This window comes from Erithacus rubecula (genome assembly GCF_903797595.1).
Source record: "Erithacus rubecula genome assembly, chromosome: 17".
NCBI lineage: Eukaryota > Metazoa > Chordata > Aves > Passeriformes > Muscicapidae > Erithacus > Erithacus rubecula.
Window position 1 is genome coordinate 3,702,666 of NC_136669.1, and position 25,497 is coordinate 3,728,162.

The window sequence follows — 25,497 nt, forward strand, 5'->3', positions numbered from 1 at the left end:
CCTTACAACTCTGGAAGTATGGCAGAGTGACATATTTCTTACCATGAATTCAAAGAAGAGAATTATCATTCAGAATTATACATTTTAATAGTAAATCAGCTGATATTCCCAGCTAGACAAGCAAGGACAGACAGACCAGCTGATTGTCAAACCCAGGGCCCCCATAATAACAAACGACACCCAGAAGTGAAAGTTACACATGAAGAAAAGCAAAAAAATCCTTCAGGCCCTTGCAAGATCAGTGGAAGCTCTGAAGAACAGAACTACGTACAGCAAAACCACATGATCAGCAGCAATAAAGACTCTTTTTAATCCTGTTCTTTTATGACAGCAAAAAATTAAGACCTTCAAAGCTGGTATCACAAGATTTTTCTAACATTCACAATATTCGTTGTACAATGCAATCATATTTGTACACGTCTCAAAGCAAAACATTTTAGGCTCTGTCCTCATCATCCCACAGTAAAACACTCTGTTCCACACATGGAGGAAATCTTCTGTTCAGAAAAATTTTGCCAGCACCAATCTGCATGATCTATTTTGATCTGAATAACTGATTCCAAAAGTACTTATTAAGAACTATCCCGCAAGAACATATTTTAAAACTTTTTTAGCAACACTGCCAAAATCCTCTGTTCCTATGCACAGTGTTGCAGAAAAAACCAGCAAATAATATATTTGCCTCAATGAAGGCAAAGGGCTTCTGCTCCCAAAGCCACTCACAAAAAGAACCTCTGCTGCACTTTCCTTTTGTAATCTAAACCTTTGTAATCTAAAGATATCTGACCACTGTAATTGGTGTCATAAATCTATTATAATGACATGTTAATTGCTTACTCCACGCTTCTGAAACTGCCACACTGTCTTCCTGAAGTCTTAAAAGCTGAGATCCCATCTCATTCCAGCAGCAGAATGCTGCACTTAATGCCCAGGTGTCACACCAACACAATCACAGACAGCAACTGCCACAAATAAAATATTGCTCTGCTATGAGCAAGGTTTGACTTTTTTCCCATTCTAAGAACTCTGGCCACCAGTAGGTGGTGTTGCTGGAAACATCAAATAGGTTGTTTTACCCCCTGAGGATGAAATGCAAAACTCCACCTGCAACACTGGTGTTTAATGCAAAACTGAGGCTCCTCGTTCTCTGCAGGGTGAGTTTATTTCATCCATGTGTTTTTGAGCTGAGCAATTCTAAGGAGTAAGAGAATGACAACATATACCTGAAAATTTAAATACAAACAGGGAAACTGGGATCGACTTGAAGGTAGGAGAACTGAAATTTATCTTATCCGTTTAGCAAATGATCCTTCTCAGATGCTTGATATCTTCCATCAAATATTTCCCTTTAGATTGCCCAGAGGCTTTTTAAAAATAACACAAATAACAGTAACAACTGCTTTATATCCGTGTAAAATATGCTTCATTGCAATTTGCAAATAAATCTCTTCATTATTGTTCAGTCCAGCTCTAGATTTGAACAGAATATAAAACTTAAGAAACACCAGAGGCAGAAAGGAGGCTGCAATGGACATTAGATAAAATAAACCTGACAAATATGAAAGAAAAGATGTTTGAGTAGTTCTAGTAAAAAAGAAACCAGCAGAAACAGGGTTAATTCTAGCCTTATAAGGCTGTTCAGCAGCACTTCAACTGCACACAAATTAGAACAACCCTGGGAATCTATAAAGCTTGTTTTATTGCCAAGGACATGCAGCAAGATCTGCATTTTTGCTCTTGTAAACTATCCTTTATTTAATAAGTTTTAAAGAGGAAAGGACTTTTATATGCTTTTTGTTTTTTACTGCTGAATCATCAACAGGTGGCATCCACTGCAGCTCTGCTCACCTAAATGCAAGTTTTTTTACCGAGAGGACAGTGGAAGTTGGCACATCCATTACGTGTGCACCCAGCAAGGAGCAGCCTGCTGCTGCCTGCAGGAAAATCAGCTCGGGAGAAATGGAATTAAGGTAAAATAAAATGTTTCATAGTTACCTGCAATGCTTTTAATTGCTTGGCTTTTGGCGGCCTTTCAGATGTAATTAAAATCTGACCACGGACAGACCTTTTAAAATCAATTGCTCGGGCTGTTAACTTATCTTTTATTGTATTTAAATCTGTTTTACTGCCTTATTCACAAATAAAAGGCTGTTACACAAAGACAACAGTTTATGTCTGACTCCGTAGCTGCTTAAACGTCAAACCTTCTAAGAAGTGTAATTTCAGATGGATATTTTAGCATGAAGATTTACACTATTAAAATGATTCCAAACACAGCAACAGGTACCAGGAACTTATGCCTGTTTCATTATGAAATCAAAGCTCTGGAACCCATATCTTTATTTTCTGTAGCTATTTCTGATGACTTGAATACATTTAAGCAAACTCAGAGCTGTATTTCTGACTAAAACTATTCTAACACTTCCACTCCACTAGTGGTCTGCTCTTTCCTCCCCCAGACTGCACACTGGCAGGATTTTAATCATTAAAATGTGGAAATATGCATGAATTTTACTAGCAAACAATTTTTAAAATATATCTTCATAAAAAGAAAAAAAAAGAAAAAAACAATGGTTTGATAGTAAGATGCAGATTAAAGCAATTCAAAATATTTAAAACTTAACACAAAATAGCCTGGTTTATAATTTTCTTGCTGTTTTATTTGTTTGGGGTGCCTTTTGTTTGGCTCTTTCTTTTTTTTAAATAAACTTCTAGCAATGTTTCAAGTGCATAACATTCAACATTTAAAAGTAAACAAATCCAATAACTGGCATTTTCCATTACTACCCGGAAGTCAGTGAAACATAATAAATCACAACAAAAAACAAATTGAGCATAATAATGTTGGTGCAAATCAATATGCTGCTTCTATTCCCTTCATTTCTAAAATTTTCCTTTCCCTCCCACTGAAAGCAGGAGGAACCAACTGCTTTTCATCTCTGCTGTCTTCTCAGCCACAGACTCTGCTGTTTATTAGCCTTATAGATAGAATAAATACATATATATATATAGAGAGAGTTTTTCTTTATCAGGTAAAATTCACTCAATTTCTCTGCATTTCTTCATTTTCTATTACTGAACTCCTGACAGGCATACACAATTTTAACAGACCTGCCCTCACAATGTATTTTGATCTAGAACAAATTTAAATTCTTTTAAGAGGACCTTTGCATTTCTATTAGAACATGATGTTTCCTACAGCCTCAGCTGTGATGTTAAGTTAGCAGAAGCTAATGGACATGGAACAGTGCTGGAATATGAGATTAATCGTTTTCCATTTGCAAATTGCAGGTCCAAGGATGATCATTGATTATTAAAAGAAAACAAATGGAGCTAGAATTCCACTGCCTTCCAACTTGCATGAAGAAACACTATTGCTGAAAAGCTTTTATTAAAGAGACCCAAGTACCACCATGGTAAAAAGATTCCTAAATGATCTTAAGGCATACAGGAACTGCAAATTCTCTCATTTAAAATGTATATAGCATCCTGTAAAACAAATTAAGGCATTCACTATTTGTAGTATCATATTTCAGTCAGTTTCAAGTCTAATTAATCTGATTTGTACAGCATTTTAATTTCCTATTAAAAAGTCTGTATCTCTTTCAAGTCCAATCAAAAATGGTTACTAGGAATACAGTTGAAAACAATCAAAGATCTGATTTTTTTGGTATTACCACCAAACTGTAATATCTTTTCTGCAGATATTTTAACCATGGAAACTTATTCTGCCTCAGTATCACCTGTTATATGTAACAGCACAGCTTTTAACCTGAATGGATCCCATTTGTGTAACGAAAGCATATCCTCTAGATTAGCTGATAAATCAGAACACCAGCAATACGTTATTGGCCTTTTCTTATCCTGTCTTTACACAATATTCCTTTTTCCTATCGGTTTCGTGGGAAACATTCTGATACTGGTTGTCAACATTAGCTTTCGGGAAAAAATGACAATCCCAGACCTTTACTTCATAAACCTGGCAGTGGCTGATCTCATTCTAGTGGCCGACTCTCTCATCGAGGTGTTTAATCTTGACGAGAAGTATTACGATATCACCATCATCTGTACCTTTATGTCTTTGTTCCTTCAGATCAACATGTATAGCAGCATTTTCTTTCTGACATGGATGAGTTTTGACAGATACCTAGCACTGGCCAAAGTAATGAGGTCCAACCTGTTCCGCACTATGCAGCACGCTAGACTGAGCTGTGGGCTCATATGGATGGCATCCATTTCGGCAGCTCTAGTCCCATTTACGGCCGTGCACTTACAACACACCGGAGAGGTCTATTTCTGTTTTGCAGATGTAAAAGAAATCCAGTGGCTAGAGATAACCCTGGGGTTTATTATCCCCTTTGTGATCATCGGGCTTTGTTACTCATTAATTGTCCGGGTGCTGGTAAAGGCGCACAAGCACAGGAGTCTGCGGCTGCGGCGACAGAAGGCTCTGCGCATGATTTTTGTTGTTGTCCTGGTTTTCTTTATCTGCTGGCTCCCTGAAAACGTCTTCATTAGTGTCCAGCTTCTCCAGAGGAAAAGCGAGCCCGTCTCTTCAAACAGCCCATCCTTCAGGCATGATTATCCTCTAACAGGACATATTGTAAACCTAGCAGCGTTTTCTAATAGCTGCTTGAACCCCTTGATTTACAGTTTTCTGGGGGAAACCTTCAGAGACAAACTGCGACTGTACATTGAACAGAAAACAAAAATGTCAACGTTGCATCGCTTCTGTCAGGCTGCCTTAACGTCTGTCATTCCTGACAGTAATGAGCAATCAGAAGTCTGATTTAGTGGCATTGTATCAAACATATGACTGTGAAGTTGTGCAAATAGTGAACAAAATGCTTGCTACTAACAGAAAAAAAAAAGTGCATTTGTGTGTGTGCGTACATATATATATTGTATCACTCTATTGAGTACTGAAGGTTTATATTCAAAATGTTTTTATGACAAGACTTCAATGTAGAAGAATGTTTTAGTCAGATTTATATTTAATTATGAACAGGATTATTAAAAGCTGAGCACTGAAGAAGCTTTATTTTGTATTAGACATGTATGAATGACAATATAAGACAAAATTTTATCAATTTAGGAAGACTGTAGATGTAATCTGATTATCAGAGATGATACTTTGCTGGTGTATATGAGGTACTTCCAGTGAAATAATGAAGCTTCCGTAACAGTGAGGAAAAATCATTACAACATATTGATGTGGAGATGCAGAAAACATTGATTTTTTTTTCACCCAAACATGTTAAGATGAATGACTTTGCTTACAAGAACTAGTACAGTACTATCGTCACTGTATTCTAGCATGTCTTCCATGATTAAGTTTTTAATCTTAATATAATCAAGCACAGTGATAAGTTTTTGTCTCCTAATGTAATCTACTGTTTACATCAGTGCTTAATCAAAACCAAAATCATCTGTAACTATAGTGCTCATCTCAAAGAACTTCCCAGAAGCAGAATGCAGTGCTTCATTCTGTCTCTAAAGGATTGACCCTGATGATCTCTCGCAGAACAAACATAATTGGCCTTTTTGTCAAAAATGCCAGTGTACACATCATGTACATTCACACCTGCCTTCAGATCTGAGTGCACATTGCACAAAATCTCTTTACATTCCAGAGCAAAATGCTGTGTTTTTTAAGGAAGCATCACTTTCTGCAAAAGATATTGTGCAGATATTGCTTATGAAAGTGACAGAAACCTCCATTTTTAGAAAGGAGGAACATATGTAATGGAGAGTGTGATTATCAGATTAGTGATCATTATTATTAGTGATTATTATTAGTGATTATCAGATCTGAACTTCATGCACACCCATGCCACCTCCAGAAACCCCCAGCTCTCCAAAACTGTAAGCATTTCAGATTCTTTGACCATTTGAAGATTAATTATACTAAGCAAACAAATGATAGCACCACTTACTGGAAAGAAACAGTGTTTCATTTCTTCTAGTAAATAATTGGGTTTTAAATCTGATTGATATTTAGCACAGGTTACTCCTGAACTTGTTCAGAGGAAGCTATAAAGTCTGTTGAATTAGTGTGCAAGATCATTAAAACATCACTTGCTGCATCTCTCAAGTGAACAAATTCATTTCACTTCTGTGCTTATTGACAGAACTCAGCAGAATAAGATGCTCTGTCCTACTTCAAATGTCATATACGAATTAATTAGCACAATAACAGATTTTAAAGGATTTTTAAATGTAGACCTTTAAAACAATGACTAAAGCTACTAAAGCAATAAAGAAAACAGTGAAAACGATGATTCCACTCATATTTCTCATGAAATATCTTGAGTTTCCTAGTGGAAGTTCTGGCCACAAAAGACTTGACCTATAAACAGAAAAGGCCACAAGACGATGATGGCTGAATTTGAAATAGATAGCTGGATATTCCTGCAGCTCCAACAGGAAAGGCAGTGTGGAGTTTGAGGCAATTGCAGATTATTTGCAAGTGATTGCTAATCACAGTCTAACAAAAAATGTGTTTAGTCCCATCCTCCCTGCAGAACACTAAAGAGATCTCCTCTCAAGAAAGATGCAACCATAGCAAGAGTTGCTAAAAACCACTCAAGTCATCTCCCACGATTGTGCATCACATGCAGCTCTTCTCCCTCAGCATTTTCCTTTTTGGAATCAGCCACAATCACTCAGGTGCTATGGACTGCCAATAGACATTAAAGATTAAGGATGGCTATTTCAGGCAACACCCAGCTGAATGGAGGGATAATTGTCTTGACAGTGCAATTCTGAGGAGTAAGACACATCTTGTGCTTACAGATTTATTAGGTTTGTGCAATCCTGACACTTGCCATGAATAAATAACTTATTTGGGGTTACAGGAATACACTTTCCCAAACCTGCTTCTTTTGTTTTTTTAGGAATAAGATCCTTTCCCCTCCTCCCTCCTTCCAATACAGGGATCACATTTTTGATCAAGTCTATGGTACAAGCTTTTCTGCTACCCCTGCAGAGCACAAATCATGAAAGTCTTTGTGCAGAAGCTTATAATAATAAACAAACAGCAACAGCAAATGCCTGCTCATGCATCCTCCAAAGCAGTTTGTTTCTAAGTGATCATATTCAGTAATATACAGTGAAATCTAAGAAAGACCAGATTATTATAGCATTAAAAAAACAATATTTACTCAACCCAAAACAACCTATTGCATGTTTAAAACCAAATTACAAACCTAGAATACCTGAGTTCCCTACTGCTGATATTTTGATACAGGCTTATGAACTTTGCCTGAAACTACTAAATTTAAACTTACTTCTTACTTTAAATGCAAAGCACTCTCCCAGCTGAAAAAACTGCACACTTATTCCCAAAGCTTTTTTTTTTTTTCAAACAGTAACTCTGTACAAAGTAATATTTACAGAAAAGTCATACAACTTCCATGTGTTTATGTACACAACAAGCTTTCTGCAAGCCAACACCTTGCAATAACTAGCTAGTATGGCTTATACAAGGACCAAAAGGATTTCAGCTTGATCTTTTTTTTTTTTTGTTAATTTCAAATACCATAATCACCAGTAAATAAAACCTTTTTTAGAGTGTAGAGGAAAAAGGGAATGGGAGCAAAACTTTTCATACAACTCCCTCACTTTTTATCTCTGGTCTCTGATGAATTGTTTAATTGCTAAGTTGAAGGAAAAGATTCCATATGCCTTTCTAAAACATTGGACTGATGACAACTATGAGATTTAAAAACCTGTTTATCACAGTTGCTTACAATCTTGGTTATAATGGTCTATATCAAGCTTCCAGACATGAAAAGTCTAGCATTAGGTAAAGCTCACAGAAAAGAGGAGAGAAAGAATAATCAAAAAAATCCCTGAAATCATTAACTGCTTTTGAAAATAATACCTTAGCACAGGAATGCCTTGAATGCACAGGGTATAACTGAATATCTAGAATAATCTGAATATCTAGAAAAATTAATGCAAACAGCACAAACTAGCACCAATCTGGACCTGATGCAACTGAAAGCAGTAGGCTTCCCTCAGCTCTGTAAAAATATGAGAAAAAGAGTTATGTAAGACCCCAGCAACATGTTCCAGAGATGCTGCAACCTTTATTCTTTGGACAGTTTTAGGAGATACACTAAATACCAACTGCAGACACCTCTTGAAAATGCAAAGCCAGTCAGTCTAAAGATGAAGCTTGATTCATTTATGAATCATTACAGGATGGGAGGGCATGTGTCAGAATTTGAATCAATGAGTCAGGCAATGCCAGATTCTGTGCAAGGCTTTGACTTAGTACAAGTAAGATGCAAGAAAAGTCACCTCTCTCCCTTCAAAAGCTTGAAAAATAAAAAATAGAGCACAAAGTTTTACAAGAAAATGCTTGTAAAATTTCAGATTATGTATCTGTGTTTCAAACTGAATTCACTGCCTGTACAGTGCAGGCTCTAATCTTTTTTCCAGCCATCAAGTTGTATTAGAGTATAACTGAATTTTTTCCCGTGTAAGGATTTTGCTGTATTCTCTCAGCTGTTTATTAAAGGCTGCAAAAGGGAAAAGGTTGTCTGGACAATTTTAAATGGTTAGGACTGTCACAAAAAATGTGCTAAAGAGTGGTTTACCATAAGTAAATCAGGCTTGAACTTGACATGCTTATCATTAATTCCACTGGAATTTGTTTCTGCATAACTAAAAACAAGTGAGTGTATGAAAAAGCAGGTTTGAATTTTAATAGCTACTCATGAAGGTGAACCAATGAATTAATTTGATTTTGATTGAAAACAACGAAGATAAGGTCTTGATTTGAATTTAAGGGACAGCATATATCCTTCCCTTTCACTCTAGTCTTACCTTACTCATTCAGACCATCAGTTTTAAAGTTTCATCACAGAAGTGCATAGGTCAAATTAATTGTTTATTTGTCCTTTTTTTATGGTAAAACTGGAACAACATGTGATGGGCAAGAAGTCACTTTTAAGACATGCACACAGAACACCTTTCCCCCACACTCTTAAGTTCTGCTGTCAGGCAGGTTGTGGTACATACCCTGTACTGTGTTTTAGAGAGACATGAAAATCTGAACACCTTCCATTCATATCTATAATTCAGAAATTTCTTCAACAGTATTGTCCAAACTATTTATTCCATTGTGACTTCTAACATAATAAACTTTTAACCCTTGGGTTTGGCTCCCTTTTTAGACTCTCATTCCATCACACAGCAGCATGACACAGGCAGGAGCTGAGAACAAACAGCTGCATGTTGAGCCACCCAAGGTGCCAACACAGGAGCAATGCCCTCTCAGGGCTGCAATCTGTGCAGGATCAGCTCTGCTTTCAACTCTTTCTTACATGCTACTTCATTTATTTTACATAAATCCACTAAATACCACTACCAAATATAAAGATGACTGTCTGAGTCTCACAAAGTCACCTGTGTGTTTAGAATGGCTCTTGAAACTGTTCAATCCCCATGATAAAAACCATTTTCAAGTTTCCAGCTTGTTTTCTCACATTGCTGAAACAGACTGCTACAGGTATATATAGACCTAAATTAGGACCAAAGATCTAAATTAAACTACTGAGCTGTTCTTTGCCAAAAAGTAAAACCCCACCTTCTCAAAATAAATATTTAATGCAGCAGGGGAAGCCTTTCCAAAGCAGCAGCTTTGCTCACCAGTCCCAGTTCACTTGACTTGCAAGCAAAATCACTGAAAAGGTTTAAGGCCTTTTCAAATTGCATTTAATGTGTTTTCTGGAAGGATTTTAAAAAAACTGTGGGGAGAAAAAAAGAGATAGTAGAGAAACAGGAGAATTATTAGGATATTGTTAAATTATCCTTAGAGTTGGAGTTAAGGCGATTTTTACAGAAAGAGCTCAGTGGCAGAATTGCCTAATAGTGCTGGAGATAGATTTGCTTTCTGCCTCAGCAGCAGAAATATTTCCTTTCCCAGGCATTCTCTCAATAGAAACAGTAATATAATGGCAAATAAGATTTTCTTCCTTTCATTCTCTCTCCATTCAGAACTACAAAAGAGAAATAGCCTGTACCTGACTACAAAAGCCTTTTAACTCTTGTGCTCCAGAGGGAAGTGCACACAGCAAACTGAGAAAGAAACTAAAGAACCAGCTCATTTAAACAATTGATACTATTCCAAATATCCACCTGACAACTGAGAATTAAGGTGAGAAGATACAGACAGTGATGTGGGGGGGAACCTAATTTATAAACTTGCTTGGCATCCAAAGACACAGAATAATTACTTTTGATATTACAAGCTCATTCTCTAGAACAGTGAGAAACATGACATGTTATTTCCTTATGCTAATTACAGCTGCCTGATGATGGGTGACACTGTCAGAGTGCTGTGGGATCAGCTCAGCCTTGCTGGCAGAGGTGCTGCTGCAGCCAACAGTGGATCACACAGAACCTGACAGCATCCTCAGCCCAAAACAAGGGCTCCAGGGAAAACTGCCCCATCCCCTGCTGCTCTGTGCTCCTCTTGACTCTCCCTGACTGAGACTTTTTGGATCTTAACCTATTGGATCAGGACAGTTGGCTGCTCCTATTCTAAGCTCAAACTAGATCATGACTTAATCAGGACAAATGTAAAGAAGACAACCATAGTTTAAGCAAAGGATGGTAAATTTTACAATTAAAAAAAAAAAACTTCATAAGTTTATTAAAAGATGTCTTTGGAGTACGGGCTCGAAAGCCACGAAAGATGGGATTTCTACAGTAAAATAGGAAAAGCTTGACTTATTCCAAAGGTAATCTGAAAACAGAATCAGCCAGTGAGGTGCATGAAGGCTCCTAAGTCCACCAAAAGCCTATGACCAATTTCAATGAGCTCTGTATTACAGTTCACCTCTGTAACCAATTAGTTATTTCACAAGTGGGTAAGGATGAATAACCCCCCCCTTTAGGATTCAGTCCACAGTTAAAGGTAGGATGGAATGACAGTTATTAAATGCATGTATTTTCCACAGATACTTTAGATTTCCTCTTCTCTTTACATAACCACTCTGCTCCTTTTTAAGCAATGCAGAACATTTTCTGAACAGCTTTGACATCTTTCAAACTCTGAGATGGTAGGAAGAGCTGTCTGCCCTTATGTATATGCTGCTTGCAATAGCCTGGTTTACAGATGAAAATTATTAAGATAATGCTGAGAAATTTAATAAAACACTGGTTGATGATCTTCCGTTTGATGTCCTACAGAACTCCTGTGGGATTCAATTAGAAACAGGTAAATGCATTCAAAGACAGAGTCTGGTTCTCCTGTCAAATACCTTCATGCTTGTAGCCTCGATGTTTCAGGCAGGTTTTAAAAGTCAAAAGATTAATTTTCTGTTCTAATTACTTGTTGGATGTAACAGACAAGCACTTTCCAAGTATTTATTAATCTGTGTGGCTTTGATCTAATACCCAAGAGCCATTTTATCTATGCTGTAATTTATTAACATACATAAATATACACTGATCTTTCATGTGGTTCACAATATTGCATCTAAACACAAAAGGCATTTTGAATGAAGAAGCTTCTCATTTCTCACTCATACTACAGAAGCAGCCATCACACCCTTTTATCTGTGCCAAAACATTTGTTTAAAATTTTTAATCTATTTCATCAACACACAAAAAGTCATATATTTTATAAAAATCATTATACCAGCCTCCCACATTGTTTAAACAGCAGCATTTCATCAAGGACAACGATGCTTTTTAGAATAAGCATAATTGAAATATCCAAATCCATGCCATTTTTTGGTCTTTTGAACCCAGTAACATTAGAAATTGAGTAGCAAGAGCAATAAAAAGGAAGCAACAAATCCTGGCCTGCATTAATACATTATGCTATACACACTTCCAAATTTCCAGCCCTGTCAAGAATAATTGCCTTTGAATGCCCATTTCTCTGCTCTTTATCCTGTATCAGAATGCAGCAAACATCCTGTCAAGCTTACAAGCTCATTTCTTGCCAAGTGAATGCATTTTGCAAATTCAAACATGTTAATGAGACTTCTTTTTAACTGAAGTTATACATATTTTGAGGTTCTGTGCCAAGTTTTCTATATTCAACAATTTGGGCCTTTTCCAGCAATTTTCATTGATGACACCTCTCTCTATAAGGAGTTAGAAGTCATCAATAGAGAATCAGAATAAAATTATCATTGAAAAAGGGCAGAAAACAGTGTTCTCACTGGACTGGAGCTGGGTGACACAGTCAGATTTTCACTCCTCCAACAACTGAACACTCAACAAATTCAACCCAGAAGTGGGAATCCTGTCCTGAATTTCAATTTTGTTAAGGTATTTGCAGTTAAGGCAGGAAAGCAAGGATTTATACTGGAAATGCAACAAGAGCCATCAAGGAAGGTCTCACCAGCAAGCAGAGGATGAGGGCTGAGAAGAATCAACAAGTATATGTGCTCCAAGCAGAAAATGAAGAATTTCCCCTTTTAACAGCAAAAAGGGACAGTTGTGTTTCACCACCAAATTCCCCATCAATTTAATACCCTGGCTTTATTAATAAAAGTAGGGAATTAACTTTGAATGGATTCAGATTAAGGCAAATACCCAGAATTAGCATGAAACTCTTGTGGGCTAATATGTAATGAAGAATGCACAATTCCTTTAAACACAAGTAAGAAATACACCACATATTGTTTATACCAAACACAGTTGGGGACGTGAGGCTTTCGCCTGGGAAAACCATCTTCAAAGTAGCAACTGTTTTCCCAGCTGTGAATGCTCTTTCCTGGGAAATCTATTCCTACCATTACAAAAATAATTTTCAAAGGAATGTAAAATTATTCAGCCTAATCTATGCATATCCATATTTCAGACATGATTCTGTACCTTCTTAGACATGTCTGTTTACAGAAGGCCTATTATTCTGTATAAACACTACATGGGTGTCACAATTAAATTTACCCCCTTTTTTAAATAAATAAGTGTATGGTTAATTTATTCAAATAATCTGAAGCAACTCTATCAATATTCTGATGAAGTGTTAGCAGGAAACAAATGTTTCAGTCCCATAACCAGCTGCCCTCAAAGTTTGTTGTTTTGTGGTTGGTTGTTTTTTTTGAAATTTTCCTAATTTGAGAAATATTGCATAGATAAGAAAGCAGATAAACCAAGCAAGGATGTCACTCAGAAAGTCATAAGGATTTAGAGCTTTCTAATTATTTCCTATAACCATCAGAAGGCCACCATACAGAGAGGCACTAAAAACCAATGGGCCAGCAAACTTGTCTCTGTGCAAGTAAAATAACCCCAAACAAATAACCCAAGAATAAACACTCAACTGAAATGTAGCCCAAAGCAAAGAGAAATAGGCCAAACATTTTAATTACAGACTGACAAAACCCAGCACAATAATATCCATGCTGACATTTAACTTGGCCACTTTGGGAGACTGCTGATGTATCTTTCCATCCAGGCACAGGGGGAGATGCAGGGACAGGGGAAGATGAAAGATTATGTCATCTTCTCTTCATAACATGGACAAAACTCTATTTGCACGTTAAAGATACTTTAAAATTGGCCCCAAAAATACCCAGGACAAGATGAGATTCTTATTTTAGGAGGTTATGCCAAATAAAATTAACTTTTTAGAATTTCCTCTTTTTTTTAATATTTAAGATTTTCACATATTCCTTGAACAAAAATTAATAACCTCAGATAACACTAATACTTACAAAAGAGGATTTAGCAAGTACAGCAAAACCAAACCAGTGCAGAAAGAGTGGACAGTGGAATTGCAATGCAAACAGTTTCCAAAATATATTTCTAATGCATATAAAATGCAGTTAGTATTGGCAGCTTGGTAATCAGAAGAAAATTCTGCAAGATCACATAAAAGTTTTTAATTTTATGGCATTTTTTTTTTAGGATGGGAAAATATAAACCAAGTTATTTTGATGGTTACAAGATAAGCTTCCCATTAATTAGAAAAATAAATTAAAGGAACAATAAAGGATTACCGAGTTTGTTTGCAAATCATCCACAACTCATTATTTCAAGAACAGGCTTTGGGATGAATTAGTGGGTTGTCAAACAAATAAATACACTGTCTGATGATAGCTTTACAGTATCTGCTGGATCATTTTGCAGCAATGTCTGCTTTGCATTCATTAAACATTCACATTACTACCCCAGTTACCTGATTACAAGCAGCATTAGAGATCATATCAAAGCTGCATTCCCAGTTATTCCACTGAGCTCATGCCCAGAATATTTATCTCCACAGCTTAAACATAATTTTATGGGGTTTTCTACTGCTAGAACCAAACAGTGATTTTAAACAATCTTTCTTTCTTTTGTGGTTGCTTTGCAGCTAAAGAATTCTACATTCCTCTTTATGATAACGTCCAAAAAGCCAAACAGAAAAACCTTTTCTTTACTAATTTTGCCATTTACCATTTAGTAAACAGATCTTACTGTTTGGGCACCTGCACACTCTGATGAAAGAAACACCATGAGCTACTTGTTTATTTGCCATTGTTTGTAGTATCTGTATGGAATCTCAGAAATTAAATTCCTTTCCCACTGATCCTGCCTTTATCTGAGGAAAATGTTGATTCCTCCTCCTCCAACCACTTGCAATGCTGAAGATAACAAGGAAGTACAAGGAAACACCCACTGGCTGTATGAGCATTACCCAAAGTACCCTTCAACCATGAACAGGGGAATTTGATTTATAAAGATTAATCATCCCTTACTCATTGTAATTTTCCTTGAAGTCACAGCATTCACTAGACTAAATTGGGAAGGAACAGGAAATTAATATTGTTTTCTATGGATTACGAATTTTGAGTCTTGCCTAATAGATGTTCTGTTCTGAAAGGATTTCCTCCTGTTCTGCAGAAAGCCAGCAGCTCTTCAAACAGCACTGCAGCAAGGAGATCTGCCTGTAAATGACAAGATCCTGTGACACAGTAATGTCATTGGGGCAGAACTCAAATAGCCCTGGGAAATAAAGCAACCACATGTTGTTCCCTACCTACAAACTGCCACTGCCAGGATTGCTGTTCCAGTGGCTTTGTGGCATTGAGGCACCTGGAAGCTGGAAAAATCCATAATTAGAAGCAAAACAGGAGTAATTGCAAAGAAACACTTCTAAGGGTTCTGTTATTTCAAGATGACACCTTAACAATACTGCAAATGTTGGGGTTTTTTTCAGAGAATTGAAACAAAAGTAACTTGTCAGAAGAGATCCATCAGGCAGTTGTTACCTAAGATGGCAACAGTCAGCTTCAAACCACCAGTGTAGATGGCACATTTTAAATCCCTTTTTCTTCATACCTATATTACAGTTTGAAAGGAAAAACTTAAACATTCTGATAGTTCAACATGTAAGTATGTCAGCAAACTATAAAAGTCATTACAAAAATTGTAAAACTAATGTCTAGTTTAAAATGTGTGATTATTTCAGGTAAATAGAACAGTAACATCAGGAGAATCAGTCAGAAAAACCACAAGGCTGAATTAAGTTTTAAAACTTAATTAAATTTTAAAACTAGGCCCCATTAGAGATGTCTTATTTAGAGGTGTGTGGTTCTAAGATCACTCATGAAAACATTCATATTGGTCTTGAATTGCTTATTGCTATTTAGTGTAAACAGAAGAAATTGAGTAGATGAAAATCAATAAAACATCAAGATTACTCTGAAAGGTCAAGCTGTTCCAAGGAAAAATATCTTACTCTAAGACTGGCAAGGATTTTTGAAATAAATCTCTTGAAGGAATGATCAGTGTACATTAAATCCAGTCACTGAAAACACACTTCAACTTGCCTGCAGCTCTATAACAAAATCAATTAAACATTTGTATTTTTCTCTTTGGAGATTAAATTGCTGTAGTAGAATTTAAAAAAAAAAAAAAAAAGTAAATCACAGGAACATGACTTTATGAACCAATAAAACCACTCTCCCACCATAAACTTGACTTCTTTCTACCACACATGAGACCCCTTAGGAAAATCAGGAGCCTACCCATCCTTGCTTTAAGAATGCCAGGAAGAGTTTCCTTTAATTCAGTTACTGCATTTACTGCCAATCACAGCTCATCAGAATCCAGGCAGCACAATTCAGGAATTCCTGTAAATCTAGCAAAATTCCAGCTTATTTTAAAGTAACAGAAATCAAATTAAAGAAAATTAAGTTGCAGAATAAACCTTTCTGAGAAGTTGCTTAACTTTTGTTCCAAATTTCTTCCTTGGAAAAGAGTAAAATTGTTTAAGATCTGCCTCACGTTTTTCACTCTTAACAGTCAATTCAAACAAGAAAAAAAAAAAAAAGTGGTTTATTAACTTAGACTTTTCTGCTATCAACAGTTATAGTTTATAAAGCTGATGCCAAGAAATGGCTTGTCATAGACCTTTTATGGCATTCCCTAAAACTCACTATATACATGTTCAAGCCACCCACTGGCATCTACTTTTATAATTCCAAGAACTGTTGTGCTTAGTGGTGATCCCTAAAAGTATTAAGGATTCTTATTTTCATTATTCTTTGCTCTTTCTTTCACAGTCTGCACAGCCTACAAGGGTGTTCTGAGAACTGAACACTGGACATCAGATGGTCCAAAAAGCTCCACTTGTCAGGAGCTTGAAGCCACCTCAACTGTTTGGCAATTTTACATGAAATTATAGATTGTCACAGACAATGAAATTTTCATTTTGACATTTCCATTTCACACTGTTTTGTCCTGAAAAATGATTTTCACTCGGATTTAATTATAGCATGGCAAATCCACAGTCTGTAAGGAAAAGAGAAACATTCCCTCTTAAAAAGCTATAAAGGCAAAATTTCCTATTTTTGCTTTGACAAAGATGCAGTCTTTTCTTACTTAGGAACATTTCTGCTGAGTTCAAAACTGCAAAAATGTACAGACCCCTGAATAGCTTCTGCCAATAGGTTGTGTTTTTTAATATTAAGCTTTCCAAAGTCTAAATGCAATACCTAGAGACACTTCTAAATTAAAAAGTTCTTTAAATATATTCTTGTCAATGAGCTTAAATGAAGTTTAATAACAAAATGTGTACTAAATTTTAATTATATGAGCTCTACTGAGTTACAATGTCATGATAAAGGAAGTAACAAGCAGCTTTCACATGTATTTTATATTAGGCCAGGAAATATAAGAGAATTAAGACCATGGCTTCTTGAGGTGATCCTCAAGAATTCCTGAAGAAAAAAAAAAACTGCTTTCCCTCTCTACTTCTTGAACTGCTTTACAGTTTTTTGATCTTCTTTTCACAGTAACCACTAAGAACATTATGATTGAATTGCTCTTGAATTATGCATAATCTCCATCACAAAAAAGTAAAACCAACTGCCTTCCAACTTCAAGCTCCCACTTCAAGTAATGTAATGAGATTGCTAATTTCATTCCCATAAAATAATTAATAAAACATTCAGGAATACAAAGAGACTGCTGACACCTTCTGGCCACTTGACATTCTGTCCAAAAACCAGGAGAATTTCCAAGAAAACATCTTTCATGTTTTCCCAGATCACATGAAGACTGAAGCTCACTGAGTTTGCCATATGACAGTGCCTGACTTGGTTCACCTTTCACCCACATCCACTCTCTGCTTTTCACAAAACACCCAAAACAAACAGAGAGCACCTCTCTGCCTGCTACAATTGGACCCAGATTTGGCTTGATTTCTCTTTTCCTTTTAGCTTTCAACTGAATCCAACTCATGTTCAGAACAGAATCCACAGCAACAAAAATTCCATTTTGTATTGAATTAAAGTGTCAAACCTGCAGCTTTTGCTTCTTCTTCTTTGGTTTAGTTTCCAATTCCAGCTCATCCTTTTGGGCCACATGTTGCTTCAGCTTTTTTCTTTTTTCTGCCTTCTTTTCTTTTTTTTCCACGATCATTTTCGGCATTCTAAGATGCTGTTCTGTAACAGAAACCACCAAATTGCAAAAAAACCTTTTTAAATATTAAATGTCAGTCTCATATACAGACAGTTAAACAATAATTACACTGGTATGGGAATTATTTGTGACTACCTAACTATGAAGTATATGTCTGCATTGAAATTTGATTAATTTTGGAGGATGTTTGTGTTTCCTTTAGGAATACATACTGTAAATTCAAATACCAGTCTCCTGTAGGAATCTCCACACCTTTTATCCTCTGAGTTGTGGAATACACCTCAGTGACCCTCCTGGCAGGAATTCTCCATAACTTAGGCTGTGCTTTCTGCAGGTTAGAACACACTATACTGAACTGTTTGATCAACTCTCTACCTCAGATAACACCATCATCCCAAAATACATTCACATGACTGCTAGTCTTCTCATTAATATGCATATCAAAATATATTGTAATATTATAATTATGTATTTAATATACAATTAATGCATTGTGCTAATATATAAATTATATATATATAATATATATAAATATATATATTTAATATATATATTTATATGTATTTATATATATAAAATACATAAATCAATAATATATAATTATTAATATATACTCATATATGGTTATTAACAATTATATGTAACACAATATTCTATATATAGTACTGTATAATTAGTATATTATAACTACATAATAATATTAGAATTGTAATACTATAATAATATATTCATATGTGTATTATAATATGCTTGTATACTATTTGATCAAAAATACTATTTGATTACTAAACAGTTTCAAACCACTAGTTCTGGTTAAACTGCAAGTTTTTCCCTTTTCGTATAAGTTAATGTGGTAAAACTATGCTTGAAGAACTGTCTCATTCGCTTTAATTCTAGACTTAAGAGTGAACAGGAGTTGCAAACAACATGAAAACAGGTTCATTGTAATTCCGTGCTGTTTCTTTGTGAGAACACCTGATGAAGTGACTTTCCCCAGCTACCCCAACACTGTCACTTTCAGTGTGAGTTTCACTGCACAGGCAAATGTTGCCTCAATCCCAAACATTTACCTTGAAACACGCGATGCAATAGAAAACAAACCAACCCATCAGAGGTTCCCAACACAGCAGAAGGTGCCGAAGGAGCCAGGCCTGGCACGTGTCGGCACAGCCGTGCCCGGGCCAGGAGGCGATCCCACCGCCAGCCCTGCTCCCGGCTCCCTGCACAGCACCGGGACGCGCTTCCCGACCGGGATTCGCTTCCCAACCCGCGAGCCCGGCTCCGCACCCCAGCACAAACCCCCGGTTGGCCGCAGCCCCCCTCAGCCAGCACAGGCCCCGCCGCCAGGCCCCTCCGCCCCTCCCGCAGGCAGAGGGACCCCCGGAGGAGCCGCCGCCACCCGGGGGGACCCAGCGCTGCGCCCCCCGCCCGGCCCCACACGCACCTCCCGCAGCCGCCGCCCCGGCACATTCAACTGAGCCCCACGCTTGGCGCCACCGCCCGCCCCCTGCTTCCCATTGGCTGCGCGGGGAGAATGGAGGCGTCTGGTTGGCTCGCCAGCTGTCAATCACCTCGGCGGCCAATAGGAAGCCCCGCTCGGAGTTAAAGCGCCCACCAGGAACACGTGTGCTGCAGAACGCTCCGCCGGCTCTGGCGGCGCGGGTGACGTCATCTCCCCGCGCCGAGCTCCGCCTGTGGCCCCGCCCTTTTGTGTGGGATATTCCAGAAACCGGGAAGGACCCGCGGCCTGGCCGGGAGCCGCCCGTGATCGCGCAGGGACCCACCGCGCCCTGCAGGGACCCCAGGGTTTAGCAGGGATCCCCCGGGCCTGGCAGCCCCCGCCCTGCACGGCAGTGCAGCCGCTGGGGGCCAGCCCGGCGCTCCCCACACGAGCTGTGTGCGGCTGTCTCTGTCTGGAGAACGGCTCCGATTGCTCTGAGCCCCCAAATCCCTCAGGCTCCAAGATCCTAAAAGACCCGAAGTCTCCGCCAGCATTACTCGTGTCCCGATGGGGTGTCAGGGAACGCCAAGGGTGTGGTTTGACAGAGAAAACACCTCCGAGGACAATTTCCAGGAAGCAAATTACTTTCCGTGTTTTCATTTTCTATAAATACCCCATGCACAAACTTTTCCAAGTCTCCTCGGTAATTTAAGGGCCAGAACTTTTACTACATACACCCACGTAGATGACACATTTTTTTCAGGACAGCGTGAGCGTTGTTGTTTCCCTTTGTTGGATGTGGGAGCAGATGCTGCTCGCAAACGAGTCCCTGCAGCATTTCAGGCTCTGATGGGAAGAAGAAACCTCTGCTTTCCTCCTCCCCACACCGAGGTGTCCCCCAGCTGGGAGAGCCTCTTTCCCCTAATCTGAGTCCTCACACCGTGCTCAGAACCTGGAATCCCCTTCCCAAAGCACTGCTGGGAGGTATGACACCATTTGGGAATGGCTGGCCAGTTAGAAATCACACACAAAAAAATGTAAAATGGATATAAAATACAGCAATGCGCTAAGGCTGAGTTAAGGTTGTTGGCACACGGGATAATCAGAGGGTGGTGGTACCTAAAAACTAAAGTAATTCAAGCTTTTGCTCCAAGCTTCTGTGTTTAGACTTCCTAAAATAAAGACTGTTATTGCATATGCTCTTGTGACATCCTGTGGTTAAACACAGTACTACAGATACTGTCAAATCACAGTCTTGGCTGCATGATTGCAAAAAATTAGATTATGTGATCAGTGTAACTCATATCTATATTACACGTTCAGTTTGCCCAGCTAGCTGTGATCTCCAAAATCTTGGAAGAGAAATCACACTGGGCCAAACATTAATATGGGATAGCACCAATATTTGTTCTGTGCTGGGCAGAAATTACATCTGTCCTTTCTTAGGAAAGGCCTGTGGCTTTTATGATTGTGAAGAACCACAAATCTACATTTCTTCCTCAGGCAGCATTCCCACTCCAAGGATTAAACTGCTCAAAGAAAGAGACACAACAGTCTTTGCTCACCTGCAGCACCCCCAAGGCTGTACAAAGCACTAACTGCACTTCTGCTCCCATCTCTGACAGCATCAGCAAAGAAGACTTTTCCCAAATCAGGGAACTCAGCATCTGCTCTGCAAAGTGCTTCTCCTCCCACCTCAGCAGCATTGCAGGGGATTGAAGGAGCTGCAATTACCCTCCAGTTAGTCCTAAGCCAACACTGCAGCCCAGAAGCCCCAGCATGCAGAGGAATGGCTCCAATGACACATAAAATTGAGGTCTTGACCCCCTGACACCATCAGAAAGCCTTGGCATTTTTCTCACAATTAGCTGGATGAGAGGTCTACTTAGATCCCATCTGGGGAATTAGCATTGTTCATTAACAGCACATTTCCATTTCATCAGCCTATAATATTTCAGGCCTCAAGCTAAGCAGCTGGATACTCATGCAGTTTTAAAGAGCTGATCAGGATAATAGATGGAGCATTATCTGCTCTGACTTCACTTGTTTAAGCTTTTCAGGCAGACAGCAAGAGCAGCCTCCCTAAACAATGCTGGATTTTGGCCTTATTCTCATTGCACGACACTGTTAATGTTACTTTCTCTGGCTTCCTTTTCTCCCTGAAACCACAAAATATATCCCTGCAAATTTAGATTTCTGTCTAAGGGACAATAAATGATGAAGAATTATACTGCACATGGCTCTGTGAGTACTAGCCTTCAGACAGGACCTGTAAAATGATGATTTGGCTTTATAAATAAAAGTCTTCCAGTGACATTGAGAAACCAAGAAGTTTCACATTGATGTTGTTTGTCATGCAGAGCCAGAACACTTCCAAAAGGATTGAGGCACTGACAGTAGCTTGTATTTCAGATTTTCATTTTGGGAGATTCCTAGTTCAGGCATGGCATGACCTAAGCAAATCTAGCTGTATTTCATACCAACTGTAATCTTCTACACACCACCATCATCTCACTTCCTACATCAAATTTTTCATAGTATTAAAGTTTATTCAAAATATAGGAACAAATAATGTTGGCTTAGAAAGGGTAACAGTTTATTGAATTCATACAAAATTACAATACAAAAATAAGTTAATTGCATGGAAATTTAAAGACAGAGAGAAATAATTTTAAAATAAAGGTTTGATCCAGATGTGAAGAGCCTCTACTATCTGCACCTGAAAGACATAAGAATGCACAGTAAGGGTTACACAACTGGAACTTTCAGTCTCATGGAGCTACAACATGCCAGGGAAGGGCTTGGGCCATTTATTGTAATTCAGGTGTTTGCTGTGCTTTCCTCACTCTGATGACACACCATTTTTCCAGAACTTGGCCAAACCTCTCACTGAATATGTGGGAGACCAACCTGCAGATACAATTTGATATTCTAATGCTTGTGTCTATGAGGCCACTTTAATCACACTATAAAGAAGGGATTTACCTGTGCTGTCTGAGCCCCTCTACTGCACTCCCAACCATTTACAGGTCAGCTACCAACTCCAGAGCAGTCAGAGGTGTGACAGTGGCACTGCTACACCGTGTGGACACCAGCCCAGTTGGAGTTTGTCTTTTCTGCCCGTGCAGCTGATACCTGTTCTGCTGATGATTCCCATTAGATGGCACTCCAGTTGTTCCTGGGGACTTGAAGGTGGAATGAGCTGCTCTCATCAGAGCTGCATATCTACAAACAAACACAGCCAGGTTCAGCACCTATGCACCCTGCATTTTCACTCTTCCATCCAGTTTAATTATCTGCATCTGTCACACAAATCTCACAGTCCTATTGCACGGAACAGTCAAGGTATGTCTGCCTGCATGAGACAGATTTTTTTATTAACTTCAAACTTGGCTTGTTGGGGTATTGATTATTCCTGGTTACTTCAAAGTGCTGGGCAGAGCTTTAGGATTCAAGTGTGTGGACCCAGACCCAAAAGGGTGCTTGAGATGGCCAATGCCTGTTCTCAATTACGAGAAACTGACACAGGTAAGCTTGAAAATTCAGGAAAGCTTTTTCTCTTGGCTCAGAAATTAAGGCTGAGATTCAAGAGGAAATCATGGCTATTTTATTGCCATGGCCACCAGTTTCCAGAATTCCCTGTGTGTCCAAGCTCCCCACCAACCCTTGATACCAGCCCTGAGAGCTCTCTTGAGCTGAAGTATCACAAGCACAGCTCACCCTGCCTTGGAGATGGGCTGGCTGCTCCCTTTGCAGTCGTGATCCAGAGGATGCCGATGTTTTATGCAGAAGCTGCCACCACACTGTTCACAAACCAACTTCATCATCTCTTTCCTTTTGCAGCCTGGCTTTACACATCTGTTTGTGAAGATCTGAGTAAGAGAGGACAGGAAGTTGTCAATGTTTGTTTCCTGTGAGCCATGACCAAGCTGAAGCACAAATGTTCAAGCAGCCTTAGAGCCAAGATGAGACAGATGCCAGAAGGTCCAACTTCACTTAGGAAGGCAGCTTAGACTGCAACAGCAATTTTCTCACCTTCTGCTTCTGCTGTGCTGGATTGTATTTGCAGTCCTTATCTATGTGGGCTCCAACCACAATATCTGGGATTTCTCCCTTCTGCACTGGGATAGGTGTGTGACAGAGGGGACACACTGGGACCTGCACATTCTAAGAACACACAACACAGATCAGCATCACAGCATTAAAGAATTGTTTAGATCAAAATAGACCTTGAAGATAATCAAGTCAAGCCATTACAAGTCCAGCCCTATTTTTGTGTCCTTCTCTTACCCATGGATAATAGAATTATATTCCTAAATGTTTCATGTTCCCATTTGCTAATGCTTTTAAAGATACACTTCACAACAGTAACTGTAAAATCACCATCCAAAAACCACACAGACATGCTTTGCCAAAATTTGTAGCAACATATTTGGTAAGTTGACTTTAAATATCCTTTTGGCTTTTCTGGAATTCCAGCCTTTGAATACTTCAAAGCCCAACTATAGGCCAGAGATCAAAGTTTGGATCCACTTGTTCTATTTATTTCTTCTGTAGTTTCATGTTTGTTGTTCTTCAACTTACAGGACTTGGACTGTAGCAAATGTTGGACCACAATACATTACTTGCAATATAAAGCACTCCTCTCTGGGAAGATGCACAGTAAGTGAAAAAAACTAGAATCTAGTGGTTCTGACCTCTGAAATGTCATGTTTCTATATATTTGAAATCCAAATGTATCATTAACTTGCATCTTGAGGTTCTCCCATCCTCTTTTATTGAAACCAGAGCAGTCCTTATAAATGACTTAGCAATTCTGCAGGGTGAATTATGACTCACATCATCCACAACTCACTTTCTTGTAGGCAGAACTGCACTTGTGGTCATCATAACGGATGTGATCTTTGCAGAAGACTTCCCCACACGCGTCGCATTTCAGAGGAAGGAAATCTGGGAGAAGGGAAAAAAAAAAAAAAAATCAAAAATTTTTATGAAACAAAGTTAGCAAATCAAAGGGTACTTAAAATAAATTAAAATAAAATAAAATAAAATAAAATAAAATAAAATAAAATAAATTCTAAAGAGGTTTTTGTCAAGTCACAATCCGGTTTCTCAGTGGAGGTGAGGTCACTCTTCACTTACCCAGCTGCTTGCAGGAGCGCTCGGAGCAGTGCTCGCCCAGCCACGGCAGCTCCATGGCCCGGCGGGACAGCACGAAATCCCAAATCCCGGGGCGGGCGCGCCTTTATCGGCGCCCGGTGCTGACTCAGCGCAGACACCTGCTGAGTCACGCTCCCGCCGCGCCGCCGCGCAGTGACGTCACTGCCGCCACAGCCAATGGGAGGGCGGGGGGCGGCTGAGTCACGGGCGGGGGCGGGGCCAGGGGATGGAATGAGGATAAGGATGGAAATAGGGATAAAGGTGGAGATACGCCCTGGGGTGAGAAAATACCTGGGGAACAGGGCAAGGGCGATGCCTTTAGTTTAATTCTCATATTTCCCAGATTCTGCACTGCACTGCTGTGTGACTCTGAACTCCGTATAAAGTGTCAGCAAGTTCTCTTCACACCTCAGTCAGACAAAACAATCCTTTTCCAGCCTGAGAACCACAGACACCATTGCAGCTTCAGGCCCAAAAGTGCAAACAACAGCAAATTGAGATGAGAATCTGGGAGGATGGGACTGCATAACCTGGAGCTGTTATTGGGCAATTGACCCCAATATGTAAATAGACCTAAAGCACTAAAAGTGTGAAAACTTGTGACACAGAGTCTGTCTTGGGTCAACCTTGAAGGCATTTTTATAAATACCTATTTTATTCCTTTAACACTGTCCAGCCTCTGTTTTAGGGGTAGCCACTTCAGGCATCAAGGGCATGGAGATGAGTTCAGGATGGAGATGACAGGGGCTGGTAATGAAAACAAGGGCTCTCCAGCTTCCCCAGGGAATCCCATCCACACCACAAGAGCATTCCTGCTGCTGTGCATTCCCTGTGGTGCAGGAACCCAGAGGGATGAGAGGGCAGGGCTGTTATGGCCGTGGGACACATGTGGGACAATGACACAGGAAAAGCCCAGACTGATCTTAGACTGAGATCACTGGAGTGCCTCAGCCCTTTGCCACTGACATTGATATTCTGGTTCTTTATCATGGCTTCAGCTGCTGCAGCATCCC

At 39.0% G+C, this 25,497-nt stretch overlaps 3 protein-coding genes across 5 annotated transcripts in view; 1 reads left to right on the forward strand and 2 right to left on the reverse strand.

The window, feature by feature from the left end:
• CHLSN (cholesin) overlaps positions 1–20,048 on the reverse strand; it is a 116,214-nt gene extending 96,166 nt beyond the window's left edge. Inside the window, exons 1-3 of the mRNA XM_079321182.1 lie at positions 19,882–20,048; positions 19,328–19,588; positions 17,764–17,906 (exon numbers count right to left, since the gene is read on the reverse strand). Coding sequence (XP_079177308.1) covers positions 17,764–17,906; positions 19,328–19,588; positions 19,882–19,984 — 507 coding nt within the window. The 5' untranslated portion in view covers positions 19,985–20,048. The remainder of the gene's footprint in view (positions 1–17,763; positions 17,907–19,327; positions 19,589–19,881) is intronic.
• Positions 936–5,736, forward strand: GPER1 (G protein-coupled estrogen receptor 1). Its single transcript, XM_079321179.1, has 2 exons — positions 936–1,970; positions 3,292–5,736. The coding sequence occupies exon 2, from the start codon at positions 3,716–3,718 to the stop codon at positions 4,787–4,789; it is 1,074 nt and encodes a 357-aa protein (XP_079177305.1). The 5' UTR covers positions 936–1,970; positions 3,292–3,715; the 3' UTR covers positions 4,790–5,736.
• A 1,850-nt stretch (positions 20,049–21,898) lies between the features above and the next one.
• Positions 21,899–24,617, reverse strand: ZFAND2A (zinc finger AN1-type containing 2A). Of its 3 annotated transcripts, none has more exons than XM_079321233.1 (6): positions 24,467–24,617; positions 24,180–24,274; positions 23,360–23,491; positions 23,045–23,196; positions 22,460–22,549; positions 21,899–22,043 (listed from the first exon to the last, which is right to left on the reverse strand). In XM_079321233.1, exons 1-6 carry the CDS (start codon positions 24,519–24,521, stop codon positions 22,034–22,036), a joined length of 534 nt encoding a protein of 177 aa, XP_079177359.1. In that variant the 5' UTR covers positions 24,522–24,617; the 3' UTR covers positions 21,899–22,033. The 3 variants fall into 3 exon arrangements, with proteins under 3 accessions (XP_079177359.1, XP_079177358.1, XP_079177360.1); XM_079321232.1 differs by having other exon boundaries at positions 22,310–22,549; XM_079321234.1 differs by lacking the exon at positions 21,899–22,043 and having other exon boundaries at positions 22,541–22,679.
• Between the last annotated feature and the right edge of the window lie 880 nt (positions 24,618–25,497).

Coding starts and splice junctions, on each gene's coding strand:
- GPER1 (XM_079321179.1), top strand. CDS start 3,716: ATGGAAACTTATTCTGCCTCAGTATCACCTGTTATATGTAACAGCACA.
- ZFAND2A (XM_079321232.1), bottom strand. CDS start 24,521: ATGGAGCTGCCGTGGCTGGGCGAGCACTGCTCCGAGCGCTCCTGCAAG. Junction 24,275..24,466: donor GCGCTCCTGCAAGCAGCTGG/GTAAGTGAAGAG, acceptor CCCTTCTCCCAG/ATTTCCTTCCTCTGAAATGC. Junction 22,550..23,044: donor CAGCCCATCTCCAAGGCAGG/GTGAGCTGTGCT, acceptor GTTTGTTTGTAG/ATATGCAGCTCTGATGAGAG.